The sequence below is a fragment of the Thamnophis elegans genome, chromosome 12 (genome assembly GCF_009769535.1).
Source record: "Thamnophis elegans isolate rThaEle1 chromosome 12, rThaEle1.pri, whole genome shotgun sequence".
Taxonomy (NCBI): Eukaryota; Metazoa; Chordata; class Lepidosauria; order Squamata; family Colubridae; genus Thamnophis; species Thamnophis elegans.
In genome coordinates, this window is record NC_045552.1 from 48,022,124 (window position 1) to 48,048,238 (window position 26,115).

General features: G+C 47.0%; 1 protein-coding gene across 3 annotated transcripts; it reads right to left on the bottom strand.

The window, feature by feature from the left end:
- Window positions 1–2,080: 2,080 nt before the first annotated feature.
- Window positions 2,081–26,052, bottom strand: CSTF2 (cleavage stimulation factor subunit 2). 3 transcript variants are annotated; one of them, XM_032227866.1, is made up of 15 exons: window positions 25,918–26,052; window positions 24,554–24,632; window positions 22,987–23,156; window positions 22,720–22,856; window positions 21,118–21,237; window positions 20,821–21,000; window positions 19,074–19,197; window positions 17,310–17,354; window positions 13,879–13,938; window positions 11,426–11,567; window positions 10,826–10,980; window positions 9,733–10,349; window positions 6,183–6,311; window positions 3,972–4,108; window positions 2,081–2,256 (listed from the first exon to the last, which is right to left on the bottom strand). In XM_032227866.1, the coding sequence occupies exons 1-14, from the start codon at window positions 25,973–25,975 to the stop codon at window positions 3,986–3,988; spliced, it is 2,139 nt and encodes a 712-aa protein (XP_032083757.1). In that variant the 5' UTR covers window positions 25,976–26,052; the 3' UTR covers window positions 2,081–2,256; window positions 3,972–3,985. The 3 variants fall into 3 exon arrangements, with proteins under 3 accessions (XP_032083757.1, XP_032083758.1, XP_032083759.1); XM_032227867.1 differs by lacking the exon at window positions 13,879–13,938; XM_032227868.1 differs by lacking the exons at window positions 10,826–10,980; window positions 11,426–11,567; window positions 13,879–13,938.
- Window positions 26,053–26,115: the final 63 nt, after the last annotated feature.

The window sequence follows — 26,115 nt, forward strand, 5'->3', positions numbered from 1 at the left end:
TACTTACAGACAGCTTCTTACCTCGGAAAGGGGGGTATTACAATTAAAATCTTTAGAGGTATTAAAAGAGGAGAAGGTAGTTCAAACATGGTTCCAGTATGGGCAATTACAGGCTAGGTGGAAAATAGATCAAAAAATTGGTTTTATCCAAGTTGAGGATAATCTGTTTATAAACAAATAAGAGATCAAAGCTTAATGCATATAAAGAGGATATATAATGTATTAATACAGATGGATTCGGAAACAGAATTAGTTAAAGATTGTATGATAAAATGGGCTCAAAATATTGAGGAACCAATAATGTTGGATACATGGGAAAGAATCTGGGTAAGAAATGTGAAATTTACACAAGCTCAAAATCTGAGAGAAAATTTTTACAAGATGTTCTATAAGATGGCATTTAGATCCTTAAAAGCTGGCTTCTATGTATCCGAATGTACAGCCTAAATGTTGGAGGTGTGGTTCTCTCGATGCTACATATTATCATATATGGTGGACCTGCCAAAAGGTTAAGGCATTCTGGATAAAAATATGGTAGGTCATGCAAAATATTTTTAAAAGAAGGATAAAGTTTATTCCTCAGTTATTTTTACTAGGTATATGTACTGACTTTACAGTGGTAGAGACCAACTTGATTCTGCACCTAATAACAGCAGCAAGACTGTTGGTGGCGCAATACTGGAAGAAGGAAGACTTGCCTACAACTCAAGAATGGACATTGAAAGTTACAAACTTAGCCGAGATGGCTAAAATATCGGCATATCTTAAAGATCATTCAAATGAGAGATATAAACGAGACTGGAAAAAATGGATTGACTATATACAAAATACATACGGGACCAAGAAATTCCAGTTAGCCTATGCTTAAGATCAGAAATGATTTAAACTGTTTAAAGTTAGTTCAGTAAGAAGAAGCTAAGGTCAATGTAGAATGTCATTTCTTTATTTCTTTTTTCTCAATAGATTTTAGACTGTGTTAGTTAAAAATCCATACCGTGTACGGGTTCTGGGAAGTCGGGGGGGGGGGAAGGAGGAGGGGGATTGGGGGGTGGAGGGAGGGAGGGGCACACAAAAAAAATTGTACTTCAATGTCTTAATGATTGACAAATGATGAAATATTTGTGTGTGTGTGTTTTTTTTAAAGAAATAAAATAAATATTTGTAGTAATTCTGATTCCTTCAGTAAATCAGAGGGACTGAAATGATGCCACGGAACAGTCTGACCATATTGAACCACCTAGATTCAGCAACTCTCTTCCATCAAGAGCCGGGGTGGCACAGTGGTTAGATTGCAGTACTGCAGGCTGACTGCCTGTTGCCAGCAGTTTGGCAGTTCAAATCTCACCAGCTCAGTGTTGAACTCAGCCGTCCATCCTTCCGAGGTGGGTAAAATGAGGAGCCAGATTGTTTCGGGGGACAAGATGCTGACTCTGTAAACTGCTTAGAGAGGGCTGTAAAAGCACTACGAAGCGGTATATAAGTCTGAGTGCTACTGCTATCTTCCTTCCTTCCCTCCTTCCGCTTAGAATGCAGTATTGCAGGCTGACTCTGCTCACTGCCAGCAGTTCGATCCTGTCTGGCTCAAGGTTGACTCAGTCTTCTATCCTTCCAAGGTGGGTAAAATGAGGACCCAGATTATTGGGGGCAATATTCTGACTGTAAACTGCTTAGAGAGGTCTGTAAAGCATTGTGAAGTGGCATATGCCTAAGTGCTACTCCCTCCCTCCCTCCCTCCCTCTTAGAATGCACTATTGCAGGCTGACTCTGCTCACTGCCAGCAGTTCGATCCTGACGGGTTCAAGGTTGACTCAGCTTTCCATCCTTCCGAGGTGGTAAATGAGGATCCAGATGGTTTAGGGGCAAGATGCTGACCCTGTAAACCGCTTAGAGAAGGCTGTCAAGCAGTGTAAAGCAGTATATAAGTCTAAGTCCTATCGCTATTGCTATCATGGGTTTTCCCGCCAATTATTTTTTTCAAGCAACCCAACAACCTGAATCCAATTTCTTGTATATTGCTTAAAGAGAACTGGGTATGCTTGTAACAACTACTAGCGAAATATCAGCTTAGCACACAGGCAAATGTGTTCAACTATAGAACATAGTTTTATTTGAGAGACAAGAATGGAAACAACGAGGGAGTGGGAACAAGAAACTCCCTTCTCCTTTCTGATTTGGGTCAGACCAGGGAAGGGTCTGTGAGCTGCCTTCAGTGTCATTTCCAGCCTGGGTTGAATTTCATTCAAAGGATTTCTAAGCCTGTAAAAATAAAAAGGACAGTATTGTTTTTTTTTTTAAAAAAAGCAGTAATACTTCAGTCTTCCCTGCAGAAATTAAAGAGGACATTTCAACCTGAAAGCAAAAAAGATGGGAATAAGACAATGTCAGAGTGCGCACAGTGTGACTATGTGAGACAACTCAGGAGCAATAACATCAAACAGAGATTTGTCTTTTGAACAGTGGTTTATCTACAAGGAATATACACATAGACGTACTAGGCAAAGTGAATCAATCAATCATCAACTGCAGCAGGGAAGCGTGGGGAGAGAGGGAGAGGGAGGGAAAGAGGGAGGGAGAGAGAGAGAGAGAAAGATACTCTCATTGGGCCTCTTTTATAATACAGCCTCTTAAAGTGGTAACAGTCAGATACCCCTGCTGACTCATTCCTCATCATTTCAGTACAGTTCAGTATAGCAGCTTGTCAGCTATTAAATCATCATTACCCTGACAGACAAGCAATGAAAATTAAATCTGCAATGAGGTAGAATGATATTAAGTGTGTATGTATACTAATAATATAATTAATATAAAGCAATGTAACACATGTAACACAACACATTACAGAGAAAGGTTTCATTTTCATTCCAGAATGTTTCCTTCCAAAAAGTGTTCAAAACACACCAGGCCTATACAGTAGTTTTCCATTTTATTAACACTATTGGATGTCCATAGCTTTTCAAGAGCTTATTAAGGAACAGTGTCACTTTGTAATCATTTATAATTAATGTCCCAAAGGTGCTTCCCCCCCCCCCCCCAAGAGGCAACTGGATTTTCTGGTTTTCCTTTGAAAAGCAAAACCACGTTTTGCTTCTCATCCAAGAAGCTTCTTCAGCTCTGAGTTGCCTCTTGAAAAAGCACTTGTGGTATAACTGACCTGGATGACTGAGAATCTCCACACACTTTTGAGCCTTTATAATTAATATAACACAATGTAACACAGATTTACAGAAATATGAAATGTACATGAGAACAGTGTACGGTCAGGATGTCGTCCCCAAAGACAGGTGGCGTTGATACTTCACTGATATAACTAGGAGTGGAAAACGAAATAGGATATGCAAGGCTTAAAGGTAAATGTTCCCCTTGCACATGTGTGCTAATCGTTCCCACTCTAGGGGGCGGTGCTCATCTCCGTTTCAAAGCCGAAAAGCCAGCGCTGTCCGAAGATGTCTCCGTGGTCACGTGGCCGGCATGACTAAATGCCGAAAGAGCACAGAACACTGTTACCTTCCCACCAAAGGTGGTTCCTATTTTTCTACTTGCATTTTTACATGCTTTCGAAGTGCTAGGTTGACAGAAGCTGGGACAATAACGGGAACTCACTGCATGATGCGGCGCCAGGGATTTGAACCGCCAAACTGCTGACCGTTCTGATCGACAAGCTTAGCATCTTGGCCACTGAGCCACCGTGTCCCTATGCTTATGGAGAGTAATTTCAACAAAGGGCAGCCTAAAGAAAAAATTCCCCTGCAATTCATCCTTTATTATTATTTTTAAAAAAATTTCTCCTGCAGGCTAAAATGTGGGAATAGAAGTTCAAAACTAAACCAGAGCTAGAACAGGAAGGGTTTTTCTCAAGCTTGAAGAATGCTTGCGAAGGGAATTCGCAGGATCGCCAAAGATTTTGTGCTTGTTTTACAGGAAAACGGTGCTATTTCCCTGCTCCTTTCCCCCATTTTAAATCCCATCGTTACCCAAGGAATGTGGATCATGGGGCGCCAGTAGATTTCTGTATCTGCTCCTTCAGAATGAGAATGCTCTGCCTTTGTTCTGGAGGCAGCATGGCGATCTGGTCGGCTGTCAGCTGGAGAACTTGCATAATGAGGGCCGCCTGTGGAGAAGTGGAACAGAAGGAAAATGACGAACCAGGCATGGGAAGCCACCTTGATGGATTCTGCTTTTCTAGCGGAGACTTCATGATCTTCATTTGGAATGAATGCAGTACTGCAGGGCTAACTCACTGCTCACTGCCAGGAGTTCGACTCTGACCAGCTCAAGGTCAACTTGGCCTTCCATCCTTCCGAGGTTGATCAAAGGAGGAGCCAGTTTGTTGGGGGCAAGATGCTGACTTAGAGACAGCTTAGAGTGGGCTGTAAAGCACTGTGGAGGGGTATTTAAGTCTATGTGCTATAGTATTGGCCTTCCTTCCTTCCTCCTTCCCCTTCCTTCCTTCCTCCCCTTCCCTCCATCCTTCCCAGTGGTTAGAATGCAGTATTGCAGGCTAATTCTGTATTCCCACTGCCAGGACTTTGATCTTGACCAGCTCAAGGTTGACTCGGCCTTCTGTCTTTCCGTGGTCGGTCAAATGAGGAGCCAGATTGTTGGAGGCAATATGCTGACTCTGTAAACTGCTTAGAGAGGGCCGTAAAGCACTGTGAAAGGAATATATCAGTGCTATTGCTAAATCTCGTTGGCTACCTCCTTCTGCTGCAGGCCAAGGCCTTATAGAAGAAAATACCAAAAGGCCCCATTAATACTTGATAGGTTGTTAATGGACAGTGTAAAAAAAAAGAAAATAAATCATAGCTTGGGCTAATTGGCATTTCTAAAGCACATTAAGAAATGGATTTGAAACGGGCATCAAATCTCTCTAAGTGAGAGTTGGAGGAGAGGAGAAAAGATTCTTTACAAATTCAAAGCCTTTCTTTGCTCCCTTTGCTGGCTAATAGCCCCAGAAGCAAACACTAAACTCCACTGAAAAGAAGCAATAAAAATAATGGTGCAGAAAGCATCATTCAACCTCAGGGGAGCAGAACAGAGTATTTCTGGCCTAAAATCCTGTTTTAAAATGTTCAGGCAAAGTCTTGAGAAGGTTAGAAGACAGAACTTCAACTGTACTTTCCTTCCGTTGGCTCACTTCGGAAGGATTGACAGCTGCCACGGGGAATTCAAAGGAAAAATGCACCGTTGTCAACCTTGAAGCTGACCTGACCGAAGCCATCTTGGAGCTTCAGTGTTGCCACACTGGAGCTGAGAGAAAGGGAGGAGGGGGATTTGAGATATCTGGGACTTTGTAGCCAAAACAAAATACTTTCTCTTGGGAACCAAGGACGTTCTCACACCTGGTCGGAGGAAGGCGGAGGCAACCAGACAGTGACGTGACTGGACCATGTGACTGATTGTTTTGAGAAAGTGACAAACTTTTACTTTTAATTAGGTGAAAACCGCGGAAACCTTCAGAGTTGGGTTTTACAGATTTGTGCCAATATGATATCTATACAGATAAAAGCCAAATACCAATCACTCATCATGAAATCTCCAGAACTGTAAAGTCTACAAATTTGAAATTTGGCATATATGTTCCTCTTGGCTTCTAGGTGCTTGCTAAGAAAGGATTTGTCAAAATGACCATCAGATCATTAGTATTTCTTATACGGTATTATATTAACACGCTCTTATTCTCAGGAATTAAGCATTCTACTCCCCCTCCCCACCTGAAAAGAACTCTGTTCCAACTGCCAGTTGCCTTATATTAACACACTCTGATGTTAAGGAGTTACATAACTGGGTGCTGATGGGATTAAAGGGCCCAAGCCCACCTATTTTATTGTTGTTAGACTTACAATAGTGTCTTAACCTGTAACAGAAACTTAGCTTACCGTCTGTAGTGAAATAATACAGTGCCTTTTTTAACTACTCATTAATTTTCAAGCTTTAAGTGTCCATTTATCAAGCCCGATCACATGGTTTCGCAGCGAAGCACGGGTATCCCGCTAGTAGCCAATAAAGCTAATCTTTGAGGAATCTACTTGCCTCGGAGTTCTGCTTGCTATGAGTCTATTATTACTTGGAACTCTGCCATTAAACCAACTCTGAAGATTCACTTGATGAAACGTAAACTTGATTAAAAAGAAATCAAGGTCAGGCTTTTTAGGATATATATATGGGTTTTTCCCCCCTTTTACCTTTTCATGATCCTGGGGTGTGACTTGATTTTGTCCAGGGCTGAAGCCTCCAGGCTGGGCTGCAGGCTGTACCGCTCCACCTGCCATGGCTCCAGCCGGCTGCATTGTCGTCCCGGGCATATTAGGAACCTAGGAAATACAAGAAGGTATTCAGATTCACTGCCCTGCCGAGCCAAAGTGGAATTGACATGCTGAGAAAAGAGTAATTATCTCTGAACAAGAAACAAGGGGGGGGCGGGGAGGAGATAATGGAGGTGCACGCAAATCCATTGGCAAGAGGATAATGTGAAGACCTGACCTCTTGCCGCAGCAAATGTTAATTTCGGACCACAGATTTCAAAACAAATGCTTTGGCCGTCATCCTTTCTGCCAACAGATGAATTTTCTAGTCCACGGGTGTCAAACTCGATTTCATTGACAGCCGCATTGTGTTTAACCTCAGGGGCTGGGTGGGCGTGGCCAGCTAGACTTCACTCGTGTCGGGGATGCCTGTGGTGGACCGAGTGCCTCTGCCAGCAAAAATGGATCTTGGGTGGCTGCGACGGCCTCATGCAACCTTCTGCCAGTGAATACGGAGCAGCCCCCCCCCCCTTGAGCTCCATTTTTGCTGGCAGAGGCGCTGTGGGCTAGTCCTTCACTGTTTCCAGAGTAGATCCGCCGGCCAGATCTAAGCACTCCGCAGGCCGGATCTGGCCCCTGGGCCTTGAGTTTTACACTCTTGTTCTAGTCCACCTCTTGAGGGGTGGCTGGGTGGGGAATGATTCTTCTAATGACAACAAAAAGCTTTTGTCAATAATCAGGCAAGACAGTGGTGGAGCCAGCCGTGTTGTTTCTACCAACGGCTCTTTATAAAGGCTCAGTCCATTTCAACACCCGGATGAAATGATCCCTTGAAGGCAGCTGCATTTGGATTTGGTGAACGCCCAGGGTTTTTGGCTAAAGAAGCAGTCAGATTTCCCCACCCCACCCCCCAACCCCCACCCCAGTGCTGGTCTTTTCAAAACCGGAGGGGTTTGTGTGTGTGTGGCCAAACAGCTCCAGCTCCATTTCTTCTTCCTGGAGCTAAAATTTTAGCAGCAAACAGTATCGCTGGCAAGCCGACTGCATCTTTTAAAAGATTTTTAAAAACTCATTCCGGCCATTGAGTAACCACTTAAAGCACATCAGCCGCCGTTTGCCCAACGTGTTTCACAATCTAATCCAACCATTATTGCATAGGGTGGGGTTGTGGGGGATATGGCAGCACGCAAAACGGCTGTTTTGGAAACATCCACTTATCTTCTCTGGAAGTGGCTGGTATCTTAAAAGTCCTGGCATTCGGAGAAGACCGACAAGTTCCCCTGCCACCAACAGCCTCTTACTGTTGGTTCCAGGTATGTAGCGGTACAGATGGGATACAATCAAGATCAAGGGAGATACTGACACCACTCTGTAAAGCCTTAGTAAGGCCACACCTAGAATACTGCATCCAGTTTTGGTCACCACACTATAAAAATAATGTTGAGACTCTAGAAAGAGTACAGAGAAAAGCAACCAAGAGGATTAGGGGACTGGAGGCTAAAACGGTTGCTAAAACGATGAACAGTTGCAGGAACTGGACTTGGCTAGTCTAGAGATTAGAAGGACCAGGGGAGACTCGATAGCAGTCTTCCAATATCTGAGGGGCTGCCACAGAGAGGAGGGGGTCAAGCTATTTTCCAAAGCACCCAAAGGCCAGACAAGGAAGAATGGATGGAAACTGATGGAGAGATTCAACCTGGAAATAAAGGGACCATCAACCAATGGAACAGAAGTGGCCTTCAGAAGTTGTGGGAGCTTCATCCCTGGAAGCTTTCAAGAAAAGACTGGACTGCCCTCTGTCAGAAATGGTGTAGGGTCTCCTGCTTGGGGTGGGGTTTTTGGACTAGATGACCTACAAGATGACCCTTCCAACTCTGTTAATCTGTTAGATAGTCCTCTACATACCATCAATCACTTAACAAAGGAAGATATGGCTCACCAGAAAAAAAGAGATTTAGGGCATGGCTTTCACGTTCCAAAGGTTTGGCCTCCTTCACAGTTGTGTGACTCAACTTCAGGTTTTTTGCCCATTTGTGGTCACTTGCCGACTCGTGTGGTCACATGACTGTGTTTTACTATGGTTTTGGCCAAAATTAACCCTTCTAGTTTTTGGCAAAACCACACACATAGCCAACCATTGGTTTGCTTAACAGCTGCCACAAAAAGGTCGTATAATCAGGTAGGTTGTACTTTACAACTGTTATGATCTATGACTGCAATGAACAGGTTCCATTATGGCCATCGTGTGAGCACTATCTGTATAGGTGGCCTGCAGCCTGCAGCCAACTGGTGCATGGAAGGTTGCCAGACCTTAGCAGTGAAATCCTAGTCCAGTTCAGTCCGGTCCACCCAGCCAAGCCCAGCTGACCCAACCCAACCCAGCCCAATCCAGCTCCACCCCACCCCACCCAACCCAGCCCAATTCACACAGCCCAGGCCAGCTCAGCCCAGCCCAAGAAGCCCAGCCGACCCAACCTAACCCAGTCTACTCAGCCCTGCCCCGCCCAACCCAACCAAGTTCACCCATCCCATCCCATCCCAGTTCACTCAGCCCGGGCCAGCTCAGCCCAGCCCAACCAGCCCAGCCCAGCCCAGCCGACCCAACCTAACCCAGTCTACTCAGCCCCACCCCGCCCAACCCAACCCAGTTCACCCAACCCATCCCAGTCCATCCATCCCATCCCAGCCGACCCAACCTAACCCAGCCCTGCCCCGCCCAACCCAACCAAGTTCACCCATCCCATCCCATCCCATCCCAGTCCATCCAACCCATCCCATCCCATCCCAGTTCACTCAGCCTGGGCCAGCTCAGCCCAGCCCAACTAGCCCAGTCCAGCCGACCCAACCTAACCCAGTCTACTCAGCCCCACCCCGCCCAACCCAATCCAGTTCACCCATCCCATCCCAGTCCATCCATCCCATCCCAATCCATCCCAGTTCACTCAGCCCGGGCCAGCTCAGCCAAGGCCAACCAGCCCAGCCGACCCAACCTAACCCAGTCTACTCAGCCCCGCCCAACCCAGTTCACCCATCCCATCCCATCCAGCCCAACCCAACCCAACCCAACCCACCCAACCCTTTATTACAGCCCATGTGCTGATAGACAGTAAATCCTATACAAGGAAAGCCTCCCATTTTAGCCTTTCCAGAGGACCAATTACTTTCACTGACAAACTCACTGGGTTGGTGTTTTGGGTCGAGAGGTAGCTGACTGGGCGACAGCAGTTGAATGGAAACCAACCCAGGGCTATTGGAGGGAAACCTCTGGCCCCGCTATGGGCTGAATTATCACTCCTGTGGGCTGAATTCATCCTAGGCGGTCCATACCGTTGCAGGAAACTTCCCACCGGTTCCAATGCAATCGGCATGCAATCATCCTGTTAGCTTTAAAAGGAATGTGCCATTCAAAGATTGGCGTAATCGGGAGGGGGGAGGAGGAGAGACATTGTCCAAGTATCAAGTGTTTGTCTCGGGTACAGTCTCCACCTACCTGTCGAGGGCCTTGTGGGCCGGCTGCTCCCATATTCAGAGGCCCTGGACCTTGAATTGCACTGGTCATTGGAACCCTGGGGTTTGGACCAGGGCCCCTAGGTTCCATTCCTGGGCCCCTGGGTTCCATTCCTGGACCTCTAGGCTCCATGCCTCTCGGGGGCTCCATGCCTCTCGGGGGCTCCATGCCTCTCGGGGGCTCCATGCCTCTAGGAGGCTCCATGCCTCTAGGAGGCTCCATGCCTCTCGGGGGCTCCATGCCTCTCGGGGGCTCCATGCCTCTTGGGGGCTCCATGCCCCTTGGCTCCATGCCTCTAGGGGGCTCCATCCCCCGAGGTTCTATGCCTCTTGCATCCATGCCTCTGGATTCCATTCCTCTGGGCTCCATGCCCCTTGCATCCATGCCTCTGGGCTCCATGCCTCTGGGCTCCATTCCTCTGGGCTCCATGCCTCTGGGTTCCATGCCCCGGCCATCCATCACTCTGGGCTCCATGCCTCTGGACTCCATGCCTCTAGGCTCCATGCCTCTGGGCTCCATGCCCCGGCCGTCCATTACCCTAGGCTCCATGCCCCGGCCATCCATCACTCTGGGCTCCATGCCCCTTGGGTCTCTTCCACCTACATAAAAGGAAGGAAGGCATGTCTCAACACAGCTTCTACTGTTATGGGCAAGAGGCAAAACCAGGAGCTACCCACCAAGGCCAGCATAGGACCCGCTCCGGCACAGCCAAACCGGAGTATCAAAATGCTTGCAGCCTGTTGCATTTCGAATTAAAGGGGCGCAAACTATAATACCAGGTTTGAATTTTGTTCTGAAAAATGCAACGCTTCCTTTTGTTTCGGCTTACTGTGGTACAGTACGTTGAGTTGTAGGAACTGCTTATCTATTCCTGCATCTGCTGGAACAGCTGGGTGGGATCTATGGACTAGATGTTGCCAAGCAACAGCTCCTACCCTCTGCCACTACTGACTGTGGTGCTTGGAATGACTATTCTGCAACACCTGTAAGCCTCCGAAAAGTTATCCCTACATCCTCTTGAGCTCCTCGTTCTTCTGAATGGTTCCCTCTGCATCAAAACCTGCCTCCCTTTTACCTCGGCCATCCATCAAGGGCCCTCGTGGTTCTCCCATCAGGGGACGTGGCTCTCCCATTGGTCCGCCTCTCATTTCATGGGGAGGCAGCCCACGGCTGTCGTGTGCGGGCATGTGGTGCATTGGCGGCCCCTGGTGGGGTGGCCCGAGGTAACCTCTGCAGAAAAGGGCGAGGAGGGAAGGAAGGAAGGAAGAGAGAAAGAAAGGAGACATCAGCTGCCAGATTAAAGTCCCAGAGAAGCTTCCCCCACCTCGTAAATAAAGGGGCTTGGTGGGATGGGTGCTCCAAGCCAGATTCTGGCTTATTCAATGCACCGAGTTAGATCTGGGCTCAGTGCAAGCACGGTCAATCTGAGGGCCAGCTTGGAAGTCTGGTGGGGAGGCCTAGAGAAGAGACTGCTGCCTGCAGGACAAGGCTGCAGGAGGGAGGTAAAGAATTGGAATGAAGCTCCCATTTGATCTCTACAGGCAAAGAGGAGAGGGGGGTGGGAAAGAAACAAAGACAGCTGTGCTTGCAACCTGTAATTCTCCCATTGCTAAAACCATCCAGCTTTCTGGTCCCTTGGGACACCTAAATAAGGCCTCTGCTCCCACCTGCCTACCTGGGCTCCACGTCTCCAGTGACCGAGAGCAACGTGCCTCCCCGTGGGTCATTGGGGGCATCTCCCAGAAGGCCTCGGGGTGGCGGCCCGCTAGCTGGCATTGGCCCCCGGTGCATAGGGGCTCGTGGGTCCGGCATAGGTACTGTCAAGGAGGCAAAGAGAGGGCTTTGAAGATCAAGAAGAGAAACCGCTTATCATCCTATGGTTCATGGTGTTTTGGAACGGAGGTCCTTCTCTGTCACGTACCCACTTTACGTAAAAGGAAGCCTACACTTGGGGTGGGGTGGGGGAACCCTGCAGAGGTTATGAATTGCTTCCATACAGACTACAATGCTCGTTTCCCTAATCACATATATTCTCCCTTATCATCTATCTATCTATCTATCTATCTATCTATCATCTATCTATCTATCTATCTATCTATCTATCTATCTATCTATCTATCTATCTATCATCTATCTATCTTTCTACCTACCTACTTACCTACCTACCTATCTATGAGGGTAAGACACCCCTAACAGCCCTCGGGGTGTGTGTTTTGTTACTATAGAGCCTGTTGTGCCTTAAAATGGCTTCTACTGTACTGCTGTGCAATGGCTTCTACTGTACTGCTGTAAAATGGCTTCTACTGTACAGCGGTGTAGTTGCCATGGTAACGGCTTCACAGTATTCCACAAGGAGGCTCCCTCTGGTAAGGGGAAAATCCAACATTTGTTCGAGACATTTTGCTCCTTATAAATAAATGCCCAGGCAACGCCGAGTTATCAGCACTAGTCAAGGATAAATAGACTCGAGAAAAGACAAGTATGCTTCACACGCGCAGAGAAGATCCAGCTTGTTTTGACATAGTCGCATCTGCTCTGAACAGCACAAGTATAAAGATTTTAATTAGCTCCCCCTGGCACTTATTATAATGTACTCCTGTGCACACTAAAATGGATTGAGCATCGATTCCTATGCATTTTAAATGGCACGTACACATGTATACATTTCTTCACCCGATCCTTAAAAGGAACCTCTTCGTCGAAAAAGTTATTCAAATACGTTGGGGCTCTCTACTCCAACACCACATTATTTCTATAACAGAGCTAAAGTTGGTGGGGGAACTTTAACCTAATCGACAAAAAAGGAGCACAAAGTTAACCTCAAGGTGTTTTATCATCTAAACCAATGTTTCTTAAAACTTGGCAATTTTAAGACGTGTGGACTTTTAACTCGTGCAACGTCGGGAATTCTATCCTCCACGAGCTGCACTGGCTGCCTATTGGTCTCCGGATACGCTTCAAGGCGCTAGTCGTCACTTATAAAGCCCTTCATGGTATTGGACCTGGGTACTTGAGAGACCGCCTGCTGCCAATTACCTCCACTAGACCGATTAGATCCCACAGATTAGGCCTCCTCCGAATTCCATCCGCCGGCCAGTGTCGACTGGCGACCACTCGGAGGAGAGCCTTCTCTGTGGCTGCTCCGACCCTCTGGAACGAACTCCCCGTGGAGATTCGGACCCTCACCACCCTCCAGGCCTTCCGCAAAGCCCTTAAAATCTGGCTGTTCCGACAGGCCTGGGGCTAAAGAGCTGTTGCCCCCGTCTCGAATGGTATGACTGTTGTGTGTTTTAAATTATGTATTGTCATGCTTTGTTTTTTAAATTTCTGTCTGTATTCCCCTTCCCTGGTTTGAGTTGTGAGCCGCCCTGAGTCCCCTTCGGGGGAAAAGGGCGGCATATAAATGTAATAAATTGAATTGAATTGAGTTGAAGTCCTCACATCTTAAAAAGTTGCCAAGGTTGAGAAGTAATAATCTAATTGTTAACCACGGATGGGGAAACCAAACTACAAAGGGGAGAGAAGGAGAAAGTAAGGTTGAATAAGAAAGATGCACGAATTGTGTTAGGAATACTTGGGATGGTTTCAAAAAGTTTTTTTGGCGCCCTAATGATACGTCAGCACAAAATACTCATCAGAGGCAATTCCTCTTCTGGCTAGCACTAGGTGGAGACTTTCCCCTGCCCCTTAGTTAGAATGACAGATGCCATTCTCCCATCTATTTCATTCCAGACATTTCAAGCCACACCCGCCGCTCCATTTGCAGCTCTACCTAACAGGAGATACACATTTTTGTATCTCATTTTTGGAAGAGCCTCGGGGGCGCAGTGGTTAGAGGGCAGCACTGCAGGCTACTTCTGCTGACGGCTGGCTGCCTGCAATTTGGCAGTTTGATCCTCACCAGCTCAAGGTTGACTCAGCCTTCCATCCTTCCGAGATGAGTAAAATGAAGGCCCAAATTGTTGGGGGCAAGAGGCTGACTCTGTAAACTGCTTAGAGAGGGCTGTAAAAGCACTGTGAAGCGGGATATAAGTCTAAGTGCTATTGCTATTGCTTTGTGCGCATGAGTCTTGCCCATCCTTTGCAGGGTGCCACAAGCAAGGTTGAGGCCAATGGCGCCGCTGGTACCTTGAACGCGCTCAATAGAGGCAGGCCTGGCAGGTCCCACGGGAGAGAGCTGCAGGTTCCCTGGCCGGGTAGCAGGAAGAGAGGGAGAAAGAGCCGTCACATCAACAGGAGAGGCACCCGCCATATGCATGCACCCGCCCGGATAGAACATGTCTTCTGGTTATCTCTTCTGGGGAGAAGCGAGCCTTTGACAACAGCCCCCTGACACAGCGGGTCTTCAAACCTGGCAGCTTTAGTTGAAGACCTGTGGACTTCAACTCCCAGAATTCCCTGGCTAGCTACGCTTGGAGACTCCTGCGTCAGACCACTGGAGAAGAGGCTGCCTTCAAAGGCTCGCTTCTCTCCAGAGAGCTATACCGGCTGGGGGAATTCCGTGGGGGTTGAAGTCCACAAGTCTTAAAAGTTGGCAAGTTTGGAGAGCCCCTGGTCTAATAGGAAATATTAGGCGACTGCCAGGTGGAGTCTAAGGAAAGCCGGGTTGCGTGGAAGGATGGGAGAAGCTGCTGGATGAAAAATGCTAGGCAGGTTCTAATGGATTTCCGTCTTTTATGAGAGGGGAACTTTAGGGCTTGCTGGTGCTTTTGAGACCGATAGGAATGATCAGTTCCATCTCTGGCACAATTAAAAATGACGGTCTGACCTCTAAAGTGCAGGGGTGGGATTCTACCGGTTCGGACCGGTAGCTGGGAGCGAACTGGTAGCTCCGACTATCAACTGGGAGCAAACTGGGAGCTCCGACTACCTGCTGGGAGCTAGCCGGTAGCTCCGACTATCAGCTGGGAGCGAACTGGGAACTCCGACTATCAGCTGGGAGCGAACCGGTAGCTCTGACTATCAGCTGGGAGTGAACCGGTATCTCCGACTATCAGCTGGGAGCGAACCGGTATCTACGACTATCAGCTGGGAGCGAACCGGTAGCTCCGACTATCAGCTGGGAGCGAACTAGTAGCTCCGACTATCAGCTAGGAGTGAACCGGTAGCTCCGACTATCAACTGGGAGTGAACTGGTAGCTCCGACTATCAACTGGGAGTGAACTGGTAGCTCCGACTATCAGCTGGGAGTGAACCGGTAGCTCCGACTATCATCTAGGAGTGAACCGGTAGCTCCGACTATCAGCTGGGAACAAACTGGTAGCTCCGACTATCTGATCAAAAAAAACCAAACAGAGGTGAGAGGATGGCTTCTCTTTTCCACCCAGTCATTAAGGTAAACCTGATGAATTCAAGGGAAGAGTGCAATTTGTCCCAGGGTTAGGACTGGAGAGAAAATGAAGAAGATAAATACCATATTTTTCGGAGTAACCCTTTTCCGTCAAAAAAAGAGGGTGAAAATCTGGGTGTCTCTTATACACTGAATACAGCATTTTTGGTTTCCCGAAACCCCACCCTCTTCACCAAAATGGCCGTGCATAGCTTTTAGGAGCCTTCCAGAGTGCTCCTGGGGACTGGACTACTGCAATGCGCTCTACATGGGGCAGCCCTTGAAGAGCATTTAGAGACTTCAGCTCGTCCAGAATGCAGCCGCGCGAGCGATTGTGGGTGCACCTCGGTACACCCACGTTACACCTATCCTCCGCGAGCTGCACTGGTTACCGATTAGTCTCCGGATACGCTTCAAGGTGTTAGTCGTCACTTATAAAGCCCTTCATGGTATTGGACCTGGGTACTTGAGAGACCGCCTGCTGCCAATTACCTCCCACAGACCCATTAGATCTCACAGATTAGGCCTCCTCCGGGTTCCATCTACTGGCCAATGTCATCTGGCTACTACCCGGGGGAGGGCCTTCTCTGTGGCTGCTCCGGCCCTTTGGAACGAACTCCCCGCAGAGATTCGGACCCTCACCTCTCTCCAGGCTTTCCGTAAAGCCGTTAAAACCTGGCTGTGTCGGCAGGCCTGGGGTTGATGAGTTCCCTTCCCCTCTCGAATCGTGTGACTGTTGATTGTCTTTTAAATTCCCCTGTACCTTTTCTGTTGTAGTTTCTCCGTGTTTACCTTCCCCCCTCCACTTGGGTTTGTGAGCCGCCCTGAGTCCCTCAGGGAATAGGGCGGCATATAAATAAAATAAACCTTCAAACCTGGGGAAGGCAGAAACGAGTGACAAACGGGCCATTTTTTGCTTGTTCCCCCCCTCCAAGCCCTCAGGAGCATTCTATAAGCCAGTGTTTCTCAACCTTGGCAACTTGAAGATGTCCGGACTTCAACTCCCAGAATTCCCCAGCCAGCATTCGCTGGCTGGGGAATTCTGGGAGTTGAAGTCCGGACATCTTCAAGTTGCCAAGGTTGAGAAACACTGCTATAAGCCTCCTAAAGGCTAGGCATGCCCCTTTTTTGACCAAAAGCAGGGCAGTTTTTGGGGAGGTCTGCAGAATGCAATAATTTTTTTTTAAAAAAACGTTGCCTCTTCAAAAACTTGGTGCATCTTATATTCCAAAAAACACGGTATATTTGAAAAACACCAGCTTCGGATAGGTATTGACATCACAGTTGGTTGACATGTTTCTGGGACATTTGGCAGCCTGGAAGTGATCATAGCTTGGGGCTAAAAAGGGATTTTTTGCCAATGAAGGGCTATGGGAAAAGGGGGGGGGCAGAAGTAAGATAATATTTGAGCGCAACCAGTGGAGAAAACATGCAGGGACGTTTCCAGTCTTTGGCTTCCATCACCAGGACAAAGAAAAGGTGCAAAGAAAAGGTAATTAATCCCAGAAAACAAAAAAGAGGCATCTCGGAAAGTGGACAGCGGCACCCTCTGCTGGCTAAACGAAAGAAAGCAGGCGCGACTTGGTTCAAGCACGACCCTACTACGGCCCTGGAAGAGTTTCAACCGCGGGTGGGTGGCGGGGCGTTTCCCTGTTTTCTGCATGCAAAGTACCTGATGGCGCATTACTGGGCAAAGCATCGCTCTCACTGTCCACTAAGCGCAAAGAAAAACGAAGGGACAGAGTTACAGGAAACCTGGGAGAGCTACGCGATTGCCGCAAGTGAAGTCGGGAGAGGGAAACGCTTGCGGTGGGCAATTGCTTTTGACAGCCGGGAGACGCACGGTACATTTCTAAGAGGGTAAGTGTGTCTCTGTGTGTGTGTCTAGATGCAAAGTGGGTGGAGCTGCATCATGCAAATGGGCGGGGCCCGGGGGATTCTGATTTTCCAACGGTGGGTTTGTTTCTTTAAAAAAAGCTACCCTGTTTATTGATAGGGCTTACGTTGCCTGTTTTAAGAGCTCTTCCAACTTCACAATATCCTGAAATCGGAATCCGCTAACTCTGAAGCAAAGGGAGCTTCAGGGCTGCATAAAAAAGGGATTGCGGGGCTGCAAATTTATCGCGCCCTCTTTGTAGGGAAAACCCCAGATAGAGAGGCCCTCTCAATCCAAATCTGTCACTGTCCAAGCTGACCACAAGCTCCAAGCAAGACTGAATGGTGCGTTTACCTTGTCCGCGTTCCAAGATCATCGGGCCGCTCCCTGGCATGGTCCCTGCAGGAGAACATTGAGAGAAACAATCAGGTGGATGAATGAGTGAAAACAGAAGGGCTTGGGAGGCAAACGAGCCAAGTTAATCTCCCAAATCAGAATGTCCAGAGCATTTTTTTTCAAGTGGAAGGAAGTGATGTATCATGTCACTTAGGTGTTTGGAAAAGGAACTGTTCAAAGCCGCCCAAACAGGAAGAAGGCAGACAGGCCTGATTTCCTTATCCTTGTGATTGGAGAGGAAATGCTTTTAAATTAGGATGGCTCTGGCTAACCATGATTCAAGAAATCAAGGCTGAGCAAAACCTAATGTTTAACTACTGACATTCCTTTCGCTTTGCTTTTACTCAAGACAAGGCTCTCAAATCCATCACTGTAATTGCACACTGCTGTTGCTTGGGAAGGATATGCTTCAAGGTGCTAGTCGTAACTTATAAAGCCCTTCATGGTATTGGATCTGGGTACTTGAGAGACCGCCTGCTGCCAATTACCTCCCACAGACCCATTAGATCTCACAGGGTTGGCCTCCTCCGGGTGCCATCTACCAGCCAATGCCACCTGGCTATTACCCGGGGGAGGGCCTTCTCTGTGGCAGCTCTGGCCCTCTGGAATGAACTCCCCGCAGGGATTCAGACCCTCACCTCTCTCCAGGCCTTCCGAAAAGCCGTCAAAACCTGGCTTTGCCGGCAGGCCTGGGGGTGATGAGTTCCCTCCCCTCTCAACTTGTATGGTTGTGCGACTGTTGTTTACTTTTATTATTTGTATTTTGTTTTTTATGTTCCCCCTTTTCCCCCTTGAATTGTTCGCCGCCCTGAGTCCTCCTGGAGAAGGGCGGCATACAAATAATAAAATTCTATTCTATTCTATTCTAAGGTTTTTTTTAAATTTATTTGCAATTTGGGAATGAAAAAAATTTAACCAGGCAGTTTTCACCAAAACATCATTTACGGAATGATACAAAAAGAAAACGAAATAAACTGCCATCCAATGTATAAATTCATCGCTTTGCATACACATTATGCATCTTGTCTAAATTATCTCGTTTAAACTATGAAAGTTGACTTAAGGGAACACCCAGGAATATTCAGTGGACTTGCTCCCTAATTGTATATATATAGGATTGCAGCTTGAAATATTCAATGGGGCAATTCAATGCAAATTTAAGTATGAATGAGTAGGAATTCAAGAGCTCGCTCCCGAGTGTGAGGAATTAAACTAAGTTTGGCCAAGTTTCTCTTGCTTATTTCATGAGCTGTGATGGCACAGTGGTCAGAGTGCAGTACTGCAGGCTACTTCTGCTACCTGCAATTTGGCAGTTTAAATCTCACCATTCAAGATTGACTCAGCCTTCCATCCTTCCGAGGTGGTGGGCAAAATGAGGACCCAAACTGTTGGGGACAATAGGCTGACTCTGTAAATTGCTTAGAGAGTGCTGTAAACTACCGTGAAGTAGTATATAAGTCTAAAGTGCTATTGATATAATTAAGTCTGCCCACTGCCAGCAGTTCGATCCTGACCGGCTCAAGGTTGATTCATCCTTCCTTCCATCCTTCCGAGGTGGGTAAAATGAGGACCCAAATTGTTGGGGGCAAGAGACTGACTCTGTAAAGCGCTTAGAGAGGCCTGTCAAGCAGTATATAAATCTAAGTGCTATTGCTATCATGTGTGATTCTGTCCCCAAGCTGCGAAATAGGCCGGGAAAGACCGACTTGTTGACTCACTCACCTCCTGGAGCCATGGGCCCAGGTCCAGGTCCGGGGACTGATGCTGGCATCTGGCCTGGGGCAGGTACTCCTCCTTGCATGGGGGGCTGCATCAGGGGAGCGGCACCATTGACATGCATCCCGCCCTGCTCAGAGAAAGGAAAAAGCACAATGAAGGTTTCACAGAATTCTACAGAGCTGGCTAACTTGAAACTGGATGCACCAGATGTGAGACTGGCCACCTCACCTGTCAAAAATGGCACGAAATCCCTAGTTAGGGGATTAATGGAAGCTTTGTGGCATACTAGCTTTCAGTATTTATGAGATATTTTTGTACACAGTAGCCGGCCCAATCCTTGCTGTCCAATAGGATAGCAACCATATAGAATGGATTTTTCCTTCTTGGTACAGCTTGGTCTTACGTTCCATCGAATTACGCATTTGAGAAATGCCTAGTTTAGGGCACCAAACTCACATTAGTATTCCCACAAAGAAAAGATCAACAAATTAAAATGCCATAATAATCAGCTTTCCCTAGCTGGCATCCTATGCCTATTTATCCATTTCCTGGAATTTCTTACACTTTTAACTCTGGAAGTTTTCACTTTTTGCAGCAAAACCAGAGAAAGAATCTTGCAGCATCTTAAAAAAAAAAAAAAAAAAAAGTAAAGTGGAATTGCAAACCACACGGATTTGCAAGGCATCCATTTGGTTTACTGATTAGGCTACTAATGTGCTGATTGATTTTGTCACTTTCCGGGCTATTTTAATTTGCTTACCATTAGTGGGCTAGTAGCTTTATAATTACTGACTTGATTGGGTGGTTGTTACTGCATCATTTTATTACTTTAGAAATAATTTTAGAAACGACTAAAAACAGGAAGAGATATGGCCAACAAATGTCTGCAAATCACAATATATCTCCATAGACTGAATGAAAATAACATTACAAACACAAACAAACATACAGAGTGACCGATGCATTTGTACTGATAAATAAATAAAGGGAGACTAGTATAGATCTATTTCAAGCTATTTAGCTCTCATCAGCTAGCCATACCCTTACTGGGATTTGAACTTGGGCTATTTTTACATGTTAGGCAGTTGTATTAGCCTCTAAGCCACAAGTTCTCCTCCCTTATCAGCTGAGCCAAGGAAATGATTAAGTGTGTGTATTTTCTAGCATAACTCTGGAATGCCTCGAGCAATCTCAACTAAACTTGGTACACAGAAGACTTACTATCTGTAAACAAATACTGTGGGGGTAACACACCCCTAACACCCCTCGGTGTGTGTGTTCTGTTAAAATATAACCTGTTATCCCTTAAAATGGCTTCTACTGTACTGCCGTAAAATGGCTTCTACTGTATAGCGCAGTAGAGTTGCCATAATAGCGGCTTCACAGTACTCCACAAGAGGGCTCCCTCTGGTAAGGGAGAAAATCCAACATTAGAAATTACGTTTGGTCTGGACATTTTCAACAAAATCAGAGCTTTTTTTGTCTAAGACAGAATTAGGATAAATACCCTGGCAACGCCAGGTTATCAGCTAGTAATTTATATTAAAAAGAAAAGAAAATGATAGAATAACAGAACAGAGTAACAGAGTTGGATGGGACCTTGGAGATCTTCTAGTCCAACCCCTGCTCAGGTAGCAAACCCTCTATCATTGCAGACAAATTGTTATCCAATCTCTTCTTTAAAAATTCTAGTGTTGGAGCATTCACAACTTCTGAAGAAAACGATTCAACACAGACAAGAGCTGCTTACAATTGGTTGCGGCTGAGAAGATGGGACGTTCGGCTGGTTCATCTGAGCATTTGGTCCAGGTCCTGGCCCAGGTCCTGGCCCGGGACCAGCTCCTGGTCCGGGTCCTGGACCCTGTCCTGGCCCTGGCTGTGCATTTCCAGGAATTAGAGATGGGACACTGGTTTGGCGATGAAGGATTTTCTGGATGACAGAAGAGAGAAAAATAAAATAGGCGCGTTTAACAAGATAAAAAGCATAGATGTTCAAGGCACACGGCTCCGCCTCTTATCCCAAGGCTGCAAAAGATTGCGAACGTACCAGGGCAATTTCTGGGTCAACAATACGCATCACCACTTGGGCCTGCAGCAATGCATAGGCGAGTTGCGGGTTTTGCAAGAGCATACTCCGTGCCTCCTGAGGGCTGTTCTGGACACACAACTGGAAAAACAGAAAAAGAGAAGGGTCAGCGTTCCAAGAAATGCACCCATTGAAAGCAGAACTCTGAGGCAGGTACATTCCTCAGAACTCAATTTATTGGCTACATCATATTGGCCCAACTGATGAAAACCAACTCTGAACATTCCTGCGGTTTTCACCAAATTAAAAAGTTCCCCCCTTTCCCCCCAAGTCATCAGTCAAATTGTCCAATCGAGCTGTCCAGTTGCTTGGTTACTCTCCTCCTCCTCTCCCCAGCCACCTGATGGAATGCCCTTGGTTCCCACAGGAAAACTTTCTGTTTTGACTACAAAACCCCAGTGATCTATTCCTCCCCCCCCCATCCCTTCTTCTGCCTTGTGACAACTCTGAAGCCTCAAAGATGGCCTCAGCCAGGTTCGCTTCAGGGTTGACAAGGAGAATCTAGAACACGAGGAACAGTTGACTTGTCGTCTTCCAACCTCTGAAGCTTTTCTCCACAGCTCAAGGTTTCGTGACTCACCCACAAGAAAACAAATGGTCAGATGTTGGTGCAAAGGCTATTTCTGGCTCTTGTGGGCTGCAGGTAAATGTGAAAAAGCCATCTGTTTACAGAGCCGATTAAATATTTCTATTTATATCTCCAGCACTTCATTTCCTGCACACCGTAGTCTCTGAGGGAGAAGGAACCATCACTTTGTGACAGATGGGACATGCGCTCAACAAATATCACCAATGTAATCTCTGCTGCCACCTACCCCTCCTTCTCAGGCCTCCACACCTCAAGGGTTCCAGGTTGGAGAGAGCTGCTTCAGAAAGTCTGAATTGATTCCTAACTACAAAAAGACCACTCAGGTACAAGGTGAGGAGCAGACTTTTTACCTAGAAGCCTATTGGGATTAATGGGTTGAGAATAATCTGATCTAGTATGAAAGTTCTGCAAAGATTCATTCAGATTATGAGCTCTGCTTCTGCCCGATGGACTCTTTCCTCCTTCCAATTCCCACATGCTTTTCTCTTGCACCCAACATGCTGCCCTGCACTTCCAGCTAACTACTCTACGTTTGAAGAGAGAGAATTCTCCAACTTATCATCTGCTAACTTGAGGCCGGGGACTCACTGGAGAAGAGCCTAATGCTGGGAAAGATGGAGGGCAAAAGAAGAGGATGACAGAAGCGGCAGCGAGATGGAGTCACTGAAGCAGTAGGCCTGAACTTAAATGGAGGATGGTAGAGGACAGGAAGGCCTGGAGGAACATTGTCCATGGGGTCACGATGGATCAGACACGACTTCGCAACTAACAACGCCAACAACAAACTCAAGGCGACGTCTCCTTCCCTTTGCCAAAAGAGATGAAAATGCTTCTATTAAATGGACAGGCAGAAGAAGAGACCTGAGTTTTCTGACTTGCAACCAAAGGTCCACCTGGCTTCTAGGAGAGGATCTCCTGCAACTAAGAAGACAACCAAGCAGGCCTCCTCTCTTCAGGGTTGCCGGCCCACCAACCTTCATCTGCTTCATCAGTTCAAACATCTGTTCAGGAGGCAGGCTGGCCACCGCTCTGCTGATGGACTCAGGAGCATCTTCTGGGTTTACGGGGTCTCCATAGGGCGACTCTATGATGGGAGCACCAGTGCCCAGGCCTAGCAGAGAGAGAAAGAGAAACCTCAGGGCCAGAGATTGTAGATCACTCATGCTGTAAACAAGCACAGTATCACGGCCAGTGGGTCACCCCCTCCCCTCTCCAATCTTCTGATGGGCCTCCAGACTCACTCTTCAGTTCCTCCTTGTTCTTCTCACTGGCTGCGTTGTCCACCCGCAGGGCTCTTCCGCTAAATTCTCGCCCGTTGAGATTCCGCATGGCGCTGAGTGCGGTTTCTTGGTCTTGATACTCACAGAAGCCATAGCCTTTCGGTTTGCCCGTCTCTCTATCATACACCAATCTGGTTGGCAGAGCAGAGAAAACCAAGACAGTTATTCCAAAGAAGATAACTGGGTGCAATGTTTCAGAAAAAGAGAGGAAGGGGAAAGAGAGGGGGGGGAGAAAGAGGGAGGGGGAGAGGGAAAGAGAGAGAGAGGGCGGGGGAGAGGGAGGGAGAAAGGGGGGGGAGAGGGAAGGGTAAGAGTGAGTGGGGCAAGAGAGGGAAGGAGAGAGGGAAAGAGAGGGGGGGAGGAGAAAGAGAGGGAAGGAGAGAGGGAAAGAGAGGGGGGGAGGAGAAAGAGGGGGAGAGAGGGAGGGAAAGAAAGGGAGAGAGGGAGGGCGGGGGAAATGGAGGGTGGGAAGAGGAAATGGAGGGAGGGAGAGGGGAAGAGAGGGAAGGAGAGAGGTAGGTAGGTGCTCGTAATGAGAACATTAGAACAAAAACTAATTGATGACCCCATCCCCAAAAGAAAACTATTTTACATATGTTGGATTGCATGCCTAACCAGGGTCTCTCCAGATGTTGCCATAGAGGGATAAGACAATGGTGAAGGAGGACACTGGAAATAGGGAGTTCAACATTACAGGTAGGCCTCGACTTACAACCACAATTGAGCCCAACATCTCTGTTGTTCAGTGAGACGTTTGCGAAATGAGTTTTTGCCCCATTTTGCAACATTTCTTGCCGCAGCTGTGGCGTGAATCACAGAAGTTTGTTAAATGAATCTGGCTTCCCCATCAACTTTGCTTGTCAGGAAAATCGCAAACGTTGATCCCTTGGCCCTAGGACACTGCAACCATCATAAATATGAGCCAGTTGCCGAGCGTCTGACTACATGACGCTGCAATGGTTTTCACTGTGAGAAATAGTTATAGGTCACTTTCTTCACTGCCATTTGTAACTTTGAACGGTCGCTAAATGAACTGTTGAAAGTCGAGGACTGACTGTATTTAGAGGGTCCAGCATTCCCACCTCTTAACATATCGTATATTTTGGATTGCAGTGGTTCTCCAGAGTAGCCTTTCTCTAATGCAGTGTTTCTCAATCTTGGCAACTTGAAGATGTCTGGACTTCAACTCCAAGAATTCCCTAGCCAGCATTCATTGGATGGGGAATTCTGGGAGTTGAAGTCCGGACATCTTCAAATTGCCAAGATTGAGAAACACTGCTCTAATGGAAGCATCAGCCTGATCCATCTGATATATTGGAAGGATGCCAGGTTGGGGAAGAGGGATCTAGATTCTCAGCCACAGGCCTTTCTCATTGGTTAAAGGATTTTAGCCAAGATTTCAAGAATGAAAACACATGCACGCTATTACTCATCCTAAACCCTTCGTCTTCTGCCCCGTTTCTCTACAGTTTTTAAAACCTCTAGAATGAACTACTTTTCAGGGAATTCCGAAAGGGAAGCTTCTCACCGGAAACTGACCACAGGTCCAACCTCAGAGAAGATGTCTTTTAGCTGTTCCTCTGTGGCTTCGTAAGGGATGTTCCCCACTACAGGAGAAAGGAAGGAACAGGCCATCAGTATCTGTGGGCATATCCGCAATTAGGCAGGCACCTTTTCTGGTGCAAATCGAGGCAGTCTTTCCAACCTGATGCCTTTTCCTGGTATGATTCCTATTATTTTCAACCAATAAAGTCAGCAATCTTACCGCATTAGTCATTTGTTGCAGTTAATGCTGCTCTTTATTTATAACCATTCCAGTCGTACAAAACTAGCAAAACCACAAAATACGGACTAAAAAAGTCAAACTTAAGCCCAGACTTAAAATAATCGTAGTCAACAAAAATCAAACAAAAGACGGGTGCTAGGCAAAGAACAATACATCGATCCCAAGCCCGATGCCAAACACCAGTTTGATATACCAGTCAAAAGTGTAATCTATCACTGTTGCTAAATTATGTTGTTGCACTATAAAACCCACACAGAAGTGGAAAAATATTGTTGGGAGATAGGAACTTCTCTAAAGAGACTTTTAAAATTCAATTTACATTTTTAACATATTTTGCATTGGAAAGAGTGAAATGCCAATATTATAATACTGCCCAACCCTATACAGTATACAGCAGCAATGAAAAAGCAAACAGATTTAAAGTGTTTAAAATCTATTTGCGCCAATGATAAGCAACAGGCAGAAGACCGTAACATATACATGTCATATTCACACACACACATATATGTGTATGTATGTTTATATATGGATATGTATGTGTGTATATGTATATATATACACACACGTGTATATGTATATTATGTGTGTGTGTATATACATATGTAGATATAGATTAGATATAGATATAGATATATATGTGAATATGGAATGTATATGTTATGGTCTTCTGCCTGTTGCTTATCATTGATGCAACACACACATATACATACATATATACCATACACACACGCAAATAAACAATAAAACAAATAAATCCTGGCTTTAAATTATACATGCAAGAGCGCAATTCTAAGAAGAGCTAAGAAAGCTGCATGCATTTCCAAAAAGCTGTGCAACACGTTTCGAGTGCTGATGGCTGGGAATGATGGGAGCTGGAGCTTAAGCACCTCCATGGAGCCACGCACCCACCCCCCAAATTAGCCAGAGAGTCCAGGACCCCACGGAGGGGGACTACAACCCCCATATCCCTCAACCAGCTGGCCCAACTGGGGGTGGGGAACACGGTGTTGGGGCTTGTAGTCCCCCTTGGCCAGCCACGAGCGGGCCGAAGCGGCGTCGAGAGGCTCCCCGGGGCGAGAGGGAGGCCGACGGGCGCAGCACCTCACCGAACACGGAGCGCAGAGACCGATCCACCGCGGGGTCCCGCACCGACAAGCCCGCCATCTTCCTCTCCTCAGCCCACCGCGGCTTTCAACCCAGCCGACCACTTCCGGTCCGTCGCCGAAACGCGCCGCCGCAAGCTTCGGGTTTTGTTTTTTTTTAATTAGGTCCCACCCTTTTCCCCTTCCCCCCCGGAAGCCCTG

Excerpts from the sequence above, each read along its gene's own strand:
- CSTF2 (XM_032227866.1), bottom strand. The coding sequence starts at position 25,975 with ATGGCGGGCTTGTCGGTGCGGGACCCCGCGGTGGATCGGTCTCTGCGC. Across the intron at positions 21,238-22,719 it reads AACTGATGAAGCAGATGAAG|TTGTGTGTCCAGAACAGCCC; the intron begins GTTGGTGGGCCG and ends CTGTTTTTCCAG. Across the intron at positions 6,312-9,732 it reads GCCCACAAGGCCCTCGACAG|GTTCCTAATATGCCCGGGAC; the intron begins GTAGGTGGAGAC and ends TGTATTTCCTAG.